Source organism: Rutidosis leptorrhynchoides, chromosome 10 (genome assembly GCF_046630445.1).
Source record: "Rutidosis leptorrhynchoides isolate AG116_Rl617_1_P2 chromosome 10, CSIRO_AGI_Rlap_v1, whole genome shotgun sequence".
Taxonomy (NCBI): domain Eukaryota; kingdom Viridiplantae; phylum Streptophyta; class Magnoliopsida; order Asterales; family Asteraceae; genus Rutidosis; species Rutidosis leptorrhynchoides.
Genome location: NC_092342.1, coordinates 297135255 through 297153124, shown reverse-complemented (window position 1 = coordinate 297153124; position 17870 = coordinate 297135255). Strand labels below are relative to the sequence as shown.

The window sequence follows — 17870 nt, the reverse complement described above, 5'->3', positions numbered from 1 at the left end:
ATTGTACATGTAGAGACTAACTACACTTAAAGCATACGCATTGTTTGGTTGTACGTGTGTGCTAGGTCTTCCTTTATTAACATCTACGCCGTAGTTTTTTATGCTTAAAGGGTTTTCACCCGTAAATATTATTAATATTGAACAATTACAAGAATGTCAACAAGCTAATAAACTCGAAGACAGGAAACAATCAACGTTACTAAACAAGCAACTACAACTACCAACAAACCCACCCACACTCAACATAAAACGATTAGGTTTGCCACGCCTTGGTAAGGTATCTATCTTTTTTTCCATACTTATACCTATGCGCGCTTTTCCTTTTTATTATACATACTGGTTAAAGGTCCTTCTAGAAGCGGTCTCTTTGGCCTCGAGTGGAGGGAGGGATCACTTTCTCGTCTATCTTATCAATACGAACACCTTTGCCACCCCAGTTTAGAAACGAATACATCAAGACTTTGGAGGACTTTTCGTTAATAAGCATACCCGATGACGGGGGTACGCTCCATTACTAGATCAAATAGTGAATTTCTCAATTTGTTTATTTGCATCTAAAACTAAAACTTAAGTGCTTGCGTCATAAGTAAATCAGAAATGGGGCTAATCATAACCAATGGACAAAAGAAATAATTTAGTGAAAACAAGAAAAATGTAGTAAACTTTGATTGAGTTATGCAAAATCATCGTCATCATCTACAGGACAAGTATACAATCGCTTTTGAGGCAACAAATTTTCAAAAAAAGATTTGGGTTTTAATGCAACACAACTTTTACCTTCTATTGGTTTTCCAGTAGACTTCCTAATAGCAGTTGGTAATTTGCTTCTGATGGGCCTGCCTTTGGACCAACTAAACGGTATCGTTTGTTGTCGTTTTAATGAGACACACTGATTTTTAAATCCATTACCCTTCGATGTGTGTATCTCCTCGTTTAAATTTTCTGTTTTTGACCTAACCGCTGACTCCACAGGTACAAGCTTTCCACTGATCTGATTTGTAAAAACAAAAGTAACCTGAAACAAGATCTACACATCAGTTGCTGTTAGAGTTTTAAATCGTAAATATTTATTTCGATTTGAACTAGAGTATACGAGCAATCATAATTCGAATTTCGTTATGTTTATGTAAACCTACTACTACTGAACTTATGTTCAACAAAACTGTATCTAAGTCAAATATTAATCTGAATTACCTCATCTCCAGCTGATGCTTGCAGAATGGTATCAGGTACCGTATTCGGAGAAAAATGATGACCCCAGCTAGCTAGATCCTCTTCCAATGGTGACCCCACCTGTTTTTCCGAGCTTTTTAAGTTATGCAAGCATCCCGAAATACCTGCAAACCCTCCAATATCCTCTTCGTCAGAGTGGGACCCTTCATCTAAAAATTCATCGATGCTCGCATCAGCTATTTCCTCTGCTGCTCGTCCTCCAGAGTTTTGACAACGTGTGCAGTTCATCTTCTCGTGAATTTCAGATCTATAAAGATATCATATATTAGAAGGAATCAATCACTGAGCGATTAATGCTAATTAATATGACTTTCGTTCATTTTGGATACAGTTTACAGTAACCAGGGTTGCAAAAATCACTGATCGCAGGTACTTGGTAAGGACTTTTTAGGGGGTAATTGGAAACTCTGGGAGTACTTGGATGTTGACCAAGTTTGACTTCGATTGATGTCGACCGAATTTTGACCAATATAGACTGATTTTCGAGTAATACCGAGTTTTGGTTGATTTTCTAACTAAACCCGAGTTTTGGCGAGTTTGACCGGTTTTTGACCGAGTTTGACCGGGTACTTGCCGAGTAATTCTGAGTTCTGCAACACTAACAGTAACTTACTTTGCATCCTCATGAAATGTAAATAGATCGCGCAAATCCTCCGTTGAAAGATTGTTCCCCTGCATTCATTCGTTATGATATTTAAATGACGCACTCAAAAGAATTTTATTATGTTGAAAAAAGGGAAATACAAAATAACAGACACCTGGATCTTGGAATCAGATTGCTCTTGTTGGATTACTTTTTGAAGTCCTTCTTTCGACATCTGACGCTGGTACACCTGCACAATACCAACATCTAATCACACATGATTTATCCTTGCTCAAGTATTGACCATGAAACAGAAATTTACAATCTATTACCTTCTCTTCGATGGTTCCAGTGCTTAGAAATCTATAAATGTATACTCTCTTCTTCTGTCCGTCCCTCCACACTCTTGCAGCAGCCTACACAAAAAAAAATTTAAAAACAAAAAAAAAAAATCGTAATTTCATCCTGTGAAGGAACAACTATAGTAAACAATTTGTATCAAAACGTACTTGTTTGTCATTAGCAGGATTCCAATCGGGATCAAACAGAACAAGTCTATTTCCGCCGATCAAGTTAAGGCCACATCCACCAGCCTTGCTGCTCAAAAGAAATGCAAACTCGTCCTACAAGATAATGAAGAATCTTGTCGTACTATATAAGCAATGCCAATTTATTTTTTTAATGATTTTGATAAAATATTGAATACCTTCGATTGATCATTGAAGCAGTTGACCAGCTTTTGTCTTTTGCTGATTGATGTAGCTCCATCAAGCCTCAAAAATGGATATCTTCTTTCTCGGCATAATTGAACAATAAGGTCCAATGTCTGCGGAATCAAAGCTATTATGATCAGCCTGAAAGACTTGTAAATAATTAATTATTAACTAGTTGATATATTACAAACATCAAAATACTGGTGTTCTAACATTGAACCACTGCATTAAAGTCCTTAACACACAAACAAAAATACACGCTCTTCTTTTAAAAAGTGAAATCTACAAACCTGTGTATAATTTGAAACCAGTACAATTCGGTCATCTGTTTTCTTACGCAAATGAGCCAATAAACGAGCTAATACGTGCATCTTCCCTGATAGTTCAACCCACGCTCCATCACCGCCAGTCCAAGATCCAGATCTATTAAAGTAACAGAATGATAAAAAAAAATTGGAAAACGTTGCACAAAAAGGCAGAAAATAATTAAAAATGTCTAAAAATGTTACCTTCCGGAGAACATTTCTGGAGGGAAAAAGCGCATACAGCCCTCGAATCCTGCTGTCCCGGGGTTCCCACTTTTCATAGTATCATAAATCAGCTTCATATGTAATGTATATTAATCAGAAAACATTTTCTATATAGTATTAACCAAACACCACAAGTTTTAATTCTTCAACTAAAGTTTTACCTTTGGATGGTTACAGAGCTTTTTCAGGGCCGTTATATAAGCCAGAATTTTAGTTTGTTTCACGTCTTCAGAAATTGCTTGTTTCACCTGTAAACAGTACACCAAAAGAGAATAATCATGTGTTCGGACTCCAGATGTTTAACTTTAGACCATTATCAAGGCATATACGAAGAACGTAGAGTTAGATACGTACATTTTTCGAATGAATAAAATGATTGTACAGTTCTTTTTGGAGAGGAGTCAGCTTACAACAAACGACCCCGACTATCTGCATATTTGCACTCATCCGTTAACAAGAATAGATTAATCACAAAGCTAGTGACTTCAATATTAACAATTGACAAGTTCATTAAGGAAAAAAACTATAATAAAATAAATCAAGGAGAAAACAAAAACAACATCTATTGTCATAAAAAAATCCATAGCCTGATAACTAGAAAAAGACGTTCATACCTTTGGTGGTAAATGATTTGATAGCAATGCATTAGTCCTCCTCAATATAAACTGATAACAGGTCGCAACGATAAGCAGATGCTAAAACTTGTGGATCTCCCAAATTTATTAAATAAGACAAAATTACCTGATTGACCTTTGCACTCAATTCTGCTGAACGCTCATTGGCAAGATTTTTCTCTTCTTCAGAAGCAGTAGGTTCTCTTCCACAAATGATGGGTGTCTTCAGATAAGTAATTTGAATTTTAAGAGAATAAAGAACAAAAGTTAACACAGTGATACATAAATTAGACCAATGATGGTTGTACTGCACATTTTAACTTATTATACATTGATAACTGACATGCCAAGTAGTAGCAGAAATTTAAAATTTCGAAGGAGTATAAGTTCAAATTAACGATAGTCTAAATCCATGTTTATTAGTTAAGAGAATAATCAGCTGTACGGTAACAAAAAGAACCTAATTTACATAACTGACCTCGTAGTAACGTCGAAAACGTGCAGCATCACCCAAAATCCCTGGGTTAGTGAAGTTAACCATGGCATAAAACTCTTCTAGGTGATTCTGGTGGTTTAACATACAAAGTGAAAAGAAAACTGTGTTATGAAACAGAGGAAAGAATTGACAACAATGAGCACTTAGTCCTCCCCTATCCCATAATAACCACAACAGATTTAGACTTTGAATGACCTGTATTGATTGCACCTTATCCTATATTGATTGCACCTTATACCTTTTCTGTTGGACTTTCAGTCCATAATTACCTAGTCACTGATTTCACTAACTATCATACGTTGATAGTATTATTTGAGCTCAAAAAGATTTCATCTTGTTGTTACTGAAAGACATTTTAAACAATTTTCTAATATGCAAACAAATTTAGCTAGGTGTTAGATAAGATTTTGCCATCTTTGTGGGAGGAAGGAAAGGAGTAAACATATTGAAATAACCCTCACTTGCATCGGAGTCCCAGACAATAAAATGCGTCGTTTACAAGATACAGCAGCCAATGCCTGATTCAACAAGATACAAAGGTCACAGATTAGGTGTTAGCATACCACAATTTATTAGTGTTATAGAAGATTTATAAGATCCCTATTCTTACTTTATTAGTCAAGGTCTGGTCATTTTTCAACCTGTGTGCTTCATCACATATTAGAAGATCACAAGAGCCGCTATCTTTAAATTTTGATGCGTGCATCCGGAAGGTCTCGTAAGAAACAATCAGTACCTAGTACAGAGTCAAGATCAGATGGTGTCTACTTCTTACATCAAGAAACATTAACGACCTTTACCTGTAATCGGCTATGGGTGCTTCTGAAGTTATCAATACTAGAGATGACATCATCACGACTACTTTCACATAATGCAACAAGTTTAACTCTTTCGCCAACCCATTTCTGAATTTCAGCCTCCCAATTGCTTACTAGACTGGTGGGAGTTACAATTATAGCCTTCTTAACAATTGCCTGTCCATCAAATCCTTGACGAAGAAGAGTATACAACAATGTAATTGACTGCAACGTCTTCCCTAACCTATGTAACATAATCCAAATGTAATACATAAGAAACGATCAATATACATCATCGCACCATTATGCGCAATAGCAAGTAAAAATTTGCAATCTTACCCCATGTCATCAGCCAGTATGCAGCCATTGATATCAGGACTGCATACACCCGAAACGCATTCGAACATGAACTGTACCCCTTCCCTGCAACATTTATTCAACTACAATTTGTGAGCAAGCAACTGAATTCTCATATACCAATATACCACTTACATGTAAACGTCAGTAGATCTGACAAAATATGTAATCTAAAAAGGGTAAAACCGACCCTCTGGCAGCCCCACACCGACCGGTCCCACGGCCAACATGTGAGAGGAAAATCGCGTAACCCATGCTTAAAGGGACATGGGGCAGGGATTGAATCCATGACCACCGCTTTATGCTGCATGTCCCCCAACCACTAAGCTACCATCGCGGGGACAAAAAATATGTAATCTAATGAAGTACCTTTGATGGGGTCGAAGGAACTTAACGAGTATATGATCAACTTCTATACGTATTAACCTCCCATCACCGTCTTCACACTTTTCCGACTGCCATAAAATCAAAGGTTCAATATCCGGCGGCAGCTTTGTACTCTCTTCGGGCACTTCTTCCTCCACAGAAACAGGAATATTCAACCTGTTTGTAATGGGAACTAAAACAGGCCTGTTCGACCCCCACGGTACAAACCGTTTGCGAGCACAAAGTCGACGAGCCAACTGATCATTCTGATTCGAATAGCCATCAGCACAAGGAGGCTTAAACGGTTTCCTAAGCACGGCTTCTCTTTCGGTCACCGAAAGAACTCGCGGAAGTAGTGACTGCCTTCTAACAACTAAATTCCCTCTGATATGAACATCATTGATTAATTTGAGCTATGTATAATAATTCAATAAAAATAAATAAATAAATAATAATTCAAATTTATATGAATTTGATATAAATGAAGTTACAGTGTATTGTAACAAAGTTTCACCTAAAAGCAGGTGTACCTCAAAAGTGCATTAACGTTTTGCGATTTCAGATTAGGCTCTGGTGGTGGTGGAACGACATCGTTTGGTTTACAATTAGCATCGATGTCAGATGTAGATAGAGATTCGTCTTCAGATTCAGATTCTTCGCAGGTGAAATCGTCGCTGGAATCGGTGGAATCGGAGATGGAGATAAAAGGTTCATCGTCTTCCATAAACCCTAGCTAGTGTTCTTATTTCGAAAATTTAGGGCTAACTTGTTACTTGATTCAATTTAGAGTGTTCAGTACGATAGTTGCGTTTCGAATTGATACCAAAATGGCGGTAAAATGTTAGAACCTGTACCAATTGAACAATTGAGCAGTGCAAAAGAAGAGAAGAAAAAAAAAATTCAAAGGGTAGAAAATGAATTTCAAATGAAATTAAATAAAATAAATAAAATTTACTAAATTCCCTTTTCTTTTTCCTTTCCTATTTCTTTTGCTTTCCAAAATATAAATAAATTTAGAGAACACCATTTTTTTTGTTTATCTGTGTGCGGACAGGTTTTTTTTTTTTTTTTTTTTTTTTTCATATGTGAAGGGCTGGTAAAGTTTTGCGCGATGTTTAAAATTAAACCACATGCTTTACCGCTTGTGTAGGAGGGAGAGACAGAATTCGTCTCATCGCATGGGAGAAGGCTCTCAGAAACTTCGATTTAGAGGCTTGGGTTGGGGCTCTAGCTAGTTTGACTAGAAGCTAGTTTGTCGATCTACTTGTTGGGCAGACCGACCCTCTTTCATCCTTTCGTTAACTTTTCTTTCTCTCCATAATTAAAGTCGAGAACCTAGTGTACATATTTAAAGCGAAGTTCTTTTTTCCACTTGGTATTTACTCCATTTTTACTAACTTTATGTTTCCGACTTTATAAGTTCTATTATAGAGTTATCTATGTTTATAGAGTTAGTGGTGGCCAGGGATGGGTTGGAAACAGCCAGGGAGTAATCCTGCTGGGCTGTGTACATCAGAGTATGGGGTCGGATTACTCGCCCTCCCGAGTAGCCTGAACAGAGAAAACCTTCTACCTTTTAATAACGGTTTTGTTATAGAATTATTGATGTTTTTTTTTTACTTAATTTTAATATCGGGCTATATTATTTATAGTATATTTAGAGATTTGGTGATGTTGATCGTCGATGTTTGAAGTTGATAGGGCGACTTGAGTGCTCAACGGGTTTGCATTGTCTTTTGGATGGCTCACAGTTGTATAGTTGTACTGTCTCTTCCTTGGCTTTTCATGTGGTCATAGGGGTCATCGGGAATTTCATTTAGTTCTGTCTTCAATCGGGTCCGCGACAACTACTTATGATGCTTCTTAAGCTGGTCTTTTGTGAACACTTGGGATTTTAATGATTTCAACGGGTTTTGTTTTGTTAGTTGTGTATTGTATCAATATACTTCTAAGTTATTTTCTGTGACAATTACTTATGATGCTTTAAAAGCTACTTCAAGCGGTTTATCATTAAAAGTCACCTTAGTTTTCTTGTGTCCCAAATTAAACCAAGCTTACAACCTACATTTATTAAAGCAACTAGTTATTTCACAGAAAAAACACCAACGAGATACTTGAATTTTATCTCTCTTTCACGTGCTCTGCTGACTTGAAGGTTGTGCAACTTTTCATCTTTTTTGAAATCTCCGGTCAACTGGTTCTCCGATCTCTTGATTTAGTTTTCTTCTTTTTCTATTCTTTAGCTACTGCTATTAAATTTGTTACAAACTCAAGGAACATATAACAACCACCTCCTTCTTCTTCTTGTTGCCCTAATCTTTACAGCAGCCACCACCCTCTTTTTCTTAATCCTTGTTCGCCGGTTTGTAAGTCCGGTATCGTACCCCTCTCCGACCACCGGCATCTCGCCGGTGGTTCGGATTTACTGCTTTCTGTCTAATAATTACAACCACGTTCCGTCTTCTCCGGTGATTTCCTTGGCCCGTTCATCTTGTCCGGTCTCCTTTCTGACTTCCAGGCGGCGATTCCGTGTGGTTTTATACGGGATCTGGGTGTTGATTGGTTTTTGGGATGGTAACAGTGTTGCTGGCGTCATTCGCGTATGATGGTTTGCTCGCTAATGTTCTTCCTCTCCAATGGTCGCTGCCGTTTCTGTACTGTGGTGGTGGCACGCAACGAATTCCACCAGAATTCTACTTTCATCTTGGTAAGTCTCGGTTTCGTTTTGAGGTTAGGGTTATTATTGGCGGGTTTGTGGTTGGCGTTTGTTTTGTGTTGAAACCTGGCGATTTTCGGTGGCCGGTCACCGCCCGTGGCCACCTTGGGCGGATGACGGCTATTAACGGCCGAGGTTTGTTACTAACGGCTGACGTCTACTTTGGGTGGGTGTGGGTGGTTTCAACTTTCAACCAGTGCTGTAGCGGCTGTGAGAGGCTGCCGACGACAGATGATGTTGTTGGCGGCCTTTTGTGACTGTCTGGAGCCTAATGGCGGTTGGTTTCATCTGGCGGTCGCCGGCGGGAGCCGACTACTGGTTTTGCTACTGGCAGTTGCGGGTTTGTAAAAGTCCTCAGAATATTCGGCGATGATAGCCTGGTCTCTATTGGTTTGACTTCGTGATTTGCATTGTTCGACTTCGTGATTTGCATTGTTCGGTTGCTGTTCCGCTGTATTGTTCATACCTTTCCCGTAGTCGAGTCTATTCGGGCGGACTCGATGTCGTTGCCGACGTGTGTTGACTTTGTTGACCTCGAAAAATTGATGTATTTTGGAGTAGTTCTCTCGGGGTCCTTTTCTCCGCTCGAACGGGGATTTGATCTTACTCGACAAGCCTGTGGTTCTCTGGTTTAGGAGTTGTTATGGGGTTCTTCGGGTACGAGGGGTTATTTTGATTTGCAGGCCTCGGGTTAGGTGTTGCTGGAGTGTCCGGTGTTCATTTTAGTGCGCGGATTTTGAGTTGTGATAATTGCGGCGTTAGATACGAGCCCGGTTTTATGTAGTGTTTAGATTTAGGTTTAGTGGGTTGTACGATTGTATTGTATCTTTTAGTTTCATTTTCAAACATTTTTAATGTGCTCGCTCTCTTTCAATGTTACCGTCCAAAGTGTAGGACGGTCAGAGCGAGACCTTTCAATTGTAATCGTTTGTGTACTCCACCGGATCTTTACGGTCTTTATATATATATATATATATATATATATATATATATATATATATATATATATATATATATATATATATATATATATATATATTAATATTTTTGCCATAAAAAAAATTAAAAGTTACCTTAAGTTGTTGTTTTTATCACTGTTGCAAAACACCTCGTCTCGAGCCGTCTCGACGCCCGTTGCGATGGTTTGGTGTCTAGTCCGTCCCGTCTAGAAGAAAACCGTCTAATATGACAGTCAACGGTCAAAATTCGGGTCAAAGTTGAAAAAAATCAGGTCAAAGTCTCTCAAAATTCAGAAAAGCCAGAAAGTCAGTAAAATCGGTCAAATTTGTCGTATTTTAGTTTAAACTTTCTGTATTATATCAACGGTGATAGAAATTATGACTACAAATTAGTCAATTAAAGTTTTAGCTTTAAAATATGTACACATATATACATTTATATACTTATATATTTAAAAAGTCAACTTTGGTCAACGCGCATCTCGACCCCCGTCTCAAACGTCTCGACCTTTTTAGGACCCGATCGTCTCGCCTCCGTCTCACGTCTTTTGCAACCTTGGTTTTTATGAATAAGCTGTTTATATTTTTGGTGACAAACAATGTTAGAAGTTGAAGGTTGCGGGAAAAATAAATTAAATTCTCAAAAGTTTTTCAACTAAATAGACTTTATATTAAGGAGTCACCTTAAAATTTATACGAGCTTAAGCTTATATATATATTAAAAAGGTAATATGTAATCACTTCACTTTTAAATTAAAGAAGTAACCCATTCGAAGGCTGGGATTTCTCCATTTTATTCTCCTTTATTATTTAACTACTAGCTCAAGACCCGCAAAATTTGCGGGTTTCGACAATAAAAATTACAAATATAATATATTATTCATGAGCGACACAAAATTGTGTATAAGAAACAAATAAAGGCAAAGCATGAAGTTGAACAAAATTGTAGATATAAATTAAGTATTATTAAAAAACTAAATATAACCAAAGTCTATATGGTTAAAAAAAAGATAATCTATTACTCAACGTTGGATATTTAGTTGTAGTTTGAGGTTTTGATAATAGATCATTATCATTTAGTTAAATATTTCTCTTTGTCAACTTTCCCATAAATTATTCAACGCAATCAATCGTTTGAAGTAATCATTAAGTGTCAATCTTTGAAGTAGTCATTTAGTAATCATCTCACCTATAATCCAACCAGTTAATCATCTCACCATAAAATTGCTAAGAAGCAAGACTTTGTAGTTAATTTTTTTGACGAGTTTCCCACAACTTACTCCATAATTTCAATCTCTTTATCTCTTGATGAATTATACAGGCCGCGAACGCTATTTGCTTTATTTTGAGTATACTTGAATCTCCTTCAAGTTAAGAGCGTGCAATCCATTTACCTGCAAAGTTAATCATCTCACCATAAAATTGCTAAGAACCAAAGACTTTGTAGTTAAATTTTGGGGCCACTTTCCTACAACTTACTCCATGATTCCAGTCTCTTTACATGTTGATGAATTGTATAGACCGCGAACGTTGTTTGCTTTACTTTGAGTATACTTGGATCTGCAAAAACACATAAGTGATGGTTACTTCGAGTTCATAAGTAATAGCACTTTTATATTTTAGACAAACTCAAATTCTTGAACACACATTAACAGCCTCAGCTTAGTTTGATTTTCTGAAAGCATCCAACGGGTTGGCTTAACTCTAGGTTAGATTTGGTTGGGTGGGTCGACACCCTTCCTCAAATTTTTTCTGCTAACTTGACATGTTAGTCCTATTGAGAGTTCTACTCACTATGAATGCGCCAATTTTGCCCTATACTCAACGCATCAGACCCGTCCATTAGCCACCTTTACTTTGGATGACTCTGTACGTTTATATAGTGAATAATAATAGCATAAAAGCAATATACTATTTTTGCGACTAAAAAGTCATGTACAATAATTTATAAGTTTGACCCGACTGAATTTGGATTCAAACACTTTTATATTGACAACCACTTGTTGACTCATAAATTACTTACACCTATATCATGATTTGATTTCGATTAAAAAACCAAGATCTTACGAAGTTAACATGTATGTTAAACCCAAAAACACGTGAGCCTGTTGATATCAAAATATTTAAACAAAACTTAAGACAAAAAATGGATTATAAAGTTTTGACTTCAAGCTTGAAAGTTATACAAATCATAACCGAAATCAGAATTATAACAAACATATGAAACTGAATCCTGTTGTCGACCAACTTAATACTGTACAAATCAAACATATCAAGTTTTGATGACCGATTTCAATTTGTTAATTTACAAATGAGGATTAAAATTAGTCACTTATAGATGTTGACCAAGTATTTATTAAAATTAAAAACTTTCCTTACGTGAAACTTTGCTTTGATACATACCTTCAGTCTAATTACTTTCCTTCACTTAATCCATCTTTCAATGTATGTATCTATGTTTAAATTATGATGTGAAATAATTTTCGATTGGGCTATTTTAATTATTATTATTTTTTTGTAATTATGTATTGGTTTTTATACAAGTCTAGTATGTATGTTTTTTATTTATATAAGTAAACTCATGTACTTGCTTATGCATTAATTTTGTAAGTTTAGATAATACATATAATTGACAAATAATTAGCATATGCCATCCTATACATAATAGTTAATGCAATGAAGATCAACAATTACGTCCATGGGTTTGTTATGCCCATGTAGTACTCAAGTCAAAACTGAAAATATAACCCAAGTCAAAACTGGAAATATAACCCACATACACATCTATTACAGTTTATGTAGACTATTGGGAATGAACTTTGAATTTTGTATGTAGCTGAGATATTTAAAAAGACTTTGTCTCAAACCAATGGAATGACTACCAATTTTAATAATGACAATATCCTCGTTAAATAAACACCTTAAAGTATAAATATTAAACACAATGATAACAATAGTTACAAAATTGCATACTCTAGTGGACATCATGTATCTATTACTTGAGTATAAAATAAAACTCGGGGGATACCATTTTAGATTACGAAAACAACATATATTAAACTTTAGAGTGTGCCTTTGTGTGTTCAGTTATGTTTTTGTTTTGTTAGATAATGAACATAAATTCAGTAAATGTGCCTATGCACTTCAGATGTATATTCACACAAGTTAGAAAATCTAACATCGGCACATTAATTAAAGTTCAAGATGTTCACCTGCAACAACGAAATACCGAATAAGGTAGAGCATGCAACATGCAACAACATTGAAGTTGGAAACCGAATCAATCATTTAGATACTCGTAAGGGAAAATTGTACAAAAGATAGAACCATGTGAAGACTTGAAGTAAGAAAATTTGGTGTTACCTCATCACCCGACCTCAAGAAGGCAGAAAAAGCCTTGGTAATATAAGACTAAATTGGAACATATCAAGTCAAATGGCAATGTACAACAAAGGTAATAAAAACACATGACTCGTATAAATAAGCGGACAATTGCATATTCATAACAAAAAACTTCTCCACAAGCTCAGTCAAGTGCGTCATACCCGCCATCTTCTTCTTTGTTGTAAAAATGGAACCAACAAAGTAGCCACTACAATTTTAAATGTAACTGGGAAAACATAGTTTGAAGACAAATAAGTCATACATGATAGCTACATCAGTAAATTTGACAAAGGCAAGATGAGGAACAGATTTAGGGGCATTACATATACGGCAATGCACAACCTTAATATTTGCAATTGTTTTCATGGTATTAAATGAAGATGGGTTGTTTCTTAATTTTAGTATCACGATGTTAGAACCTCTTACACGCCCATGTTACCTAAGAAAATTTTATTAAGTGAGTTGTGATTACATACCAGAAGAAGCGACACTATTACACGCCCATTTTCTCAGATTCTATTGAAAAGTGCCCGATCCACATTGTTTGACTTCAAACTGCAATGCCAGTAATACAATGGTACAAACTCCAGTTTTTGATTACTTTTATATCAAGGGAAAGTTAAAGTTGAGTTTTACCGAAGGAAAATTTATATATTTGGAACATAAAGGTGAAAGTTTAACACATCAAGAACTTGACCCTTCATGTCCAGTACTTAATAAGATTAGCAAGAAGCAGTTTCACGTTTATTGTATAAAAAACTAAAAAATCCAATAATGTGCATTACCAAAACAATACATATAGAAAAATAGGGGTTGCATTTCGACGGTAGCAATCACTTACGTAGTTAAAGAAAAATGTATAAGCTTGTATCATTAAATGATAGAAGTAGCTAGTATTTGGGGTATGTTTGGGAGCGAGCTTTTTGGAGCTTTTAGCTTTTAATTTTTACGAAAAAGCTCCTATTAAATAAATAGTTCCGTTTGGTTAAACAAGCTTAAAGCTTTTTCTGAGATGTAAAAGCTTCAAAATTAAACGCTTTGTAAGGTAGCGTTTGATATCAAGAAGAGCTTTTTGATATTTTGCTTACTTAAATACCCTCTCCAAATATTTAAAATTCTTTACGTTCAGACTACGGAGTATCCATTTTTATTGATATATTCAAAACAATAGAGATATATACCAACTTTTCGTTGCCATTAAATAATATTTTCATATCGTACCATTAATAAAAATAATCCATATCTGCATGTAATGTTTATGAATGAATATTATATGCCATTTTTCCTTTAAGTTGTTTTCCAGTCATGTTTTTAATTCATGACACCATTCTTACTGTTATATTAATATTATACTTAGAGTACACTGCACATACATCATATTTATTTGTCAATTTATGTTTTGTAACTATTACAAAGTTTTTATAATGTAACACCGGCCATTTTTTTTTTAATACACAGCGGAAGACTTTAATAATAAACACAATATAAGTCACGTCATTACATTAATCCAATTATGTTTAAGTTTACACAACGGGGTTACGTTATTACAAAACATTATTTATACAAAAGTCCACATCAGAGTTGGGTTGTCAAACATGTCTTCTGCATCAATACCCATCCCATCTAGCAGTACCTAAACCTGCAAAGGGGGAAACATGTGGGGGATTAGCGCACCGCTAAGTGAATGGAATCTATCTAATAGATATAGCTTAAGCCACACACAAGCTATATGCTAACAACCACACTTGCTAACTACCAACTAGCATACAATAAGACAATACGAGGATCGGCGGCTTGTACGAGCACACGACTCTCAGCTGATCGGGCCTGAGTCTACCGATAGTCCCTGCTACTCAATTCACAGTATAGTTATCCAGATGCAGGGGATGCATCATTCACACTATACTCCACAATCAGTAGCCTATGGACCCAACCTCCCCTCGGCACAGTTGACCTCATACGGACTCTAACCTCTCTAGGCACGGTCTCGAGTCCCCAGTCTCCCTAGGCCCGACTGGTGCCATTCACACAGTGTACACATAATTCACATACAACATCAGGCAAACGATATTATTCTATCATAGCAATTTCTACACTATGCCTGGTAAAAGAGTCAACCACAGTAGCATGATATGCTACTTAAACTCTATCCGTAGATAGACCCACTCACCAATTACCAGCAACTGCTCAGTTATTATTTCTGAGCTTCTTCCTTGTCCTTATCTCCTGAGAACAGCAAAAACCAAGTTAGAATAGTGTTCCCATCGAGATTTGACACACTGACAGCGAATTATAGCAAATTCATAAAAAAATGCTTCCGCTAAAATTTTCATGCTTAACACTTGTGCATTTTCAAAATTTACATCCTGAAAATCAAAATATAAACGGGCAGTATAACGGCTAGAAAAAGGCACTTTGGTAAAACATTCTGCCCTGTACACACAGTCGGTCGACTGACACTTACAGTCGGTCGACTGTCGACAAAACCGGTCGACTGACCTGTCCAGTCGGTCGATTCATTGGGTAATACATCAATCGGCCGAAGGCAAATCTCAGTCAGTCGGTTCACTCGCCAGTCGGTCGGTTCACCCTCAGTCGGTCGGTTCACCCTCAGTCGGTCGACTGTCGTCCGACAGTCGGCCGACTGTGTTCATCTTCCTCAGAAACTGAACAAAGGCTACGGACTTCACGATGAAATCCTCAAATCTCGATCTAGAGCTCGTCTTAAACACCAAAATTGACCACAACTTGTTCACTACTTGTTATAGACTCAAAACTCACAACAATTTGACCATAACAACACTTAAATCACTTGTTTTGACACAAATTCAAGTTTTTTACAAAACTCACACAAAACCAAGAATTTAACAACGAATTGAACACAAAAACACATGTTACTTACCTTTATAGACTCAGTAATCTGTAAGAAACAAGATGGTATGAACAATTTGAGCTCTAGAACACAATTTAGGAATTAGGGTTTGAAGAGGTGGAAGTTAGTTACGGGAGTGAAGAATGAATTTTCTAGAAATGGGAAGGAAATACAGTACACTAGTCTCTTAGTTGGGTTTAATTCTCACACTGAGCAACACACGGGTATTTACCAGTTATCAGATATCTTTCGTACAGGATTAGGTAACCCAAACGAAGTCCAAATAAAATAAACAAACCTGTTCTGGGACCCTTGTCACAAACTGGACACAACACAAATATAATAAAACACTAATTAAATAATTAAAATAAAAGCACTTAAGACTAAGCACAAACCCTAAGGGCAAAAATAGTCCACTTACAACTAGCCCGGGTTTCAGTCTGTTACAAATCCACCCCCCTTAAGGAGATTCCGTCCTCGGAATCTGGTCTTGGTCAAACAAATGAGGGTAGCGGTTTCTCATCAACTCTTCCGTTTCCCACGTAAGATTAGAACCCAAACTGTGTTTCCACTCAATCAACACCATCGGTATCTCTTTATTTCTCAACTTAGTCACCTTTCGGTCAACTACACGGACCGGCTCTTCCACCAATTTCTTATTCAAATCGACCCTTAAATCTTCTAAAGGAAGAAGTTGCGTTTCATCATCGACTTTGCACTTACGAAGATAACACACGTTAAATGTATTATGTATACCAGCTAATTCTGGCGGAAGATCTAACACCACAGTCTGATCATTCAACACTTCACTGATCGGAAACGGACCAATAAATCTCGGTGCTAACTTACCACGTTTACCAATTATGATAACCCCTTTCCACGGCGAAACTTTCAGATACACTCGTTCACCCACACTAAAGGTTACCGGACGTCTACGCGGATCAGCATACATTTTCTGTCTATCTCTAGCGGCTTTCAACTTTTCTCGCGCAATTGCAACTTTTTCGGCTGTCATTTGAACAATTTCGGGACCTGCAAACTGTTTCTCCCCGGCTTCTAACCAACAAGTCGGTGTTCTGCAACGACGACCATACAACATTTCATAGGGCGGCATTCCTATACTCGAATGATATGAATTATTATACGCGAATTCGACCAACGGTAAATGTGTATCCCACGAACCACCGTATTCTAACACACAAGCCCTTAACATATCCTCCAAAGTCTGTATCGTTCTTTCACTCTGACCATCTGTCTGAGGATGATAAGCTGCACTTAAATTCACACGTGTACCCAAATTCTGTTGAAGACTGTTCCAAAAATTCGACACAAATCTGGAATCTCTGTCTGAAACGATCGATAACGGCACACCATGTCGACTAACTATTTCTTTCACATATAAATCGGCTAACTCACTTAACGAAGCTGTCTCACGAGTAGCAAGAAAATGAGCACTTTTAGTTAGACGATCCACTATTACCCAAATCATATCATGTCGTTTCTGAGTTCGAGGTAATTTGGTCACAAAATCCATCGTTATATGTTCCCATTTCCACTCTGGAATCTGTAACTGACGTAGCGAACCATAAGGTTTCTGATGTTCTGCCTTCACTTGAGCACAAATATGGCACTTTTCGACATATCGAGCGATATCTGTTTTCATTGTCGGCCACCAATACTCTGTTTTCAAATCATGATACATCTTATTACTACCCGGATGTACTGTCAATCTGGATTTGTGAGCTTCTGTCATAATTAAATCCCTCAAATCTCCAAGCTTAGGCACCCAAACACGATTGTTTAAAGTCTTTAGTCCACGTGAGTCCTCAATTAAGTCCACTTTTCGTTTGGTCATTTGTTCAGATTTAATATGTTCGTCCTCCAAAGCACAGGCCTGAACGGTTCTTAAGCTGTTAATCAAATCTGAAGTTATATTCAAATGAAGGAATTTCACATTTTCACTTGACTTTTTACGACTTAGCGCATCTGCAACCACATTTGCCTTACCCGGATGATATTTAATTTCACAATCATAATCTTTGATCAACTCTTGCCACCGTCTCTGACGCATATTCAATTCTTTCTGTGAGAAGATATATTGCAGACTCTTATGATCTGTACAAATAACACATTGAGTTCCATACAAATAATGTCTCCACAGTTTCAAAGCAAACACTACTGCAGCCATTTCAAGATCATGCACTGGATAATTCTTCTCATGAACTTTCAACTGTCGCGAGGTGTAGGCGA

At 36.8% G+C, this 17870-nt stretch overlaps 1 protein-coding gene across 1 annotated transcript; it reads right to left on the bottom strand.

Moving 5' to 3' along the window:
• Positions 1–653: 653 nt before the first annotated feature.
• On the bottom strand, positions 654–6548 carry LOC139872220 (protein CHROMATIN REMODELING 25). The gene is made up of 20 exons (XM_071860062.1): positions 6220–6548; positions 5693–6073; positions 5306–5389; positions 4970–5210; positions 4780–4905; positions 4631–4687; positions 4152–4238; positions 3801–3896; positions 3674–3724; positions 3414–3488; positions 3221–3307; positions 3039–3130; positions 2820–2952; positions 2523–2642; positions 2326–2439; positions 2149–2232; positions 1992–2066; positions 1847–1905; positions 1195–1480; positions 654–1015 (listed from the first exon to the last, which is right to left on the bottom strand). Exons 1-20 carry the CDS (start codon positions 6411–6413, stop codon positions 674–676), a joined length of 2784 nt encoding a protein of 927 aa, XP_071716163.1. The 5' UTR covers positions 6414–6548; the 3' UTR covers positions 654–673.
• Positions 6549–17870: the final 11322 nt, after the last annotated feature.

Coding starts and splice junctions, on each gene's coding strand:
- LOC139872220 (XM_071860062.1), bottom strand. CDS start 6,413: ATGGAAGACGATGAACCTTTTATCTCCATCTCCGATTCCACCGATTCC. Junction 3,897..4,151: donor GTTTTCGACGTTACTACGAG/GTCAGTTATGTA, acceptor ACTTATCTGAAG/ACACCCATCATTTGTGGAAG. Junction 1,906..1,991: donor AATCTGATTCCAAGATCCAG/GTGTCTGTTATT, acceptor GAATGAATGCAG/GGGAACAATCTTTCAACGGA.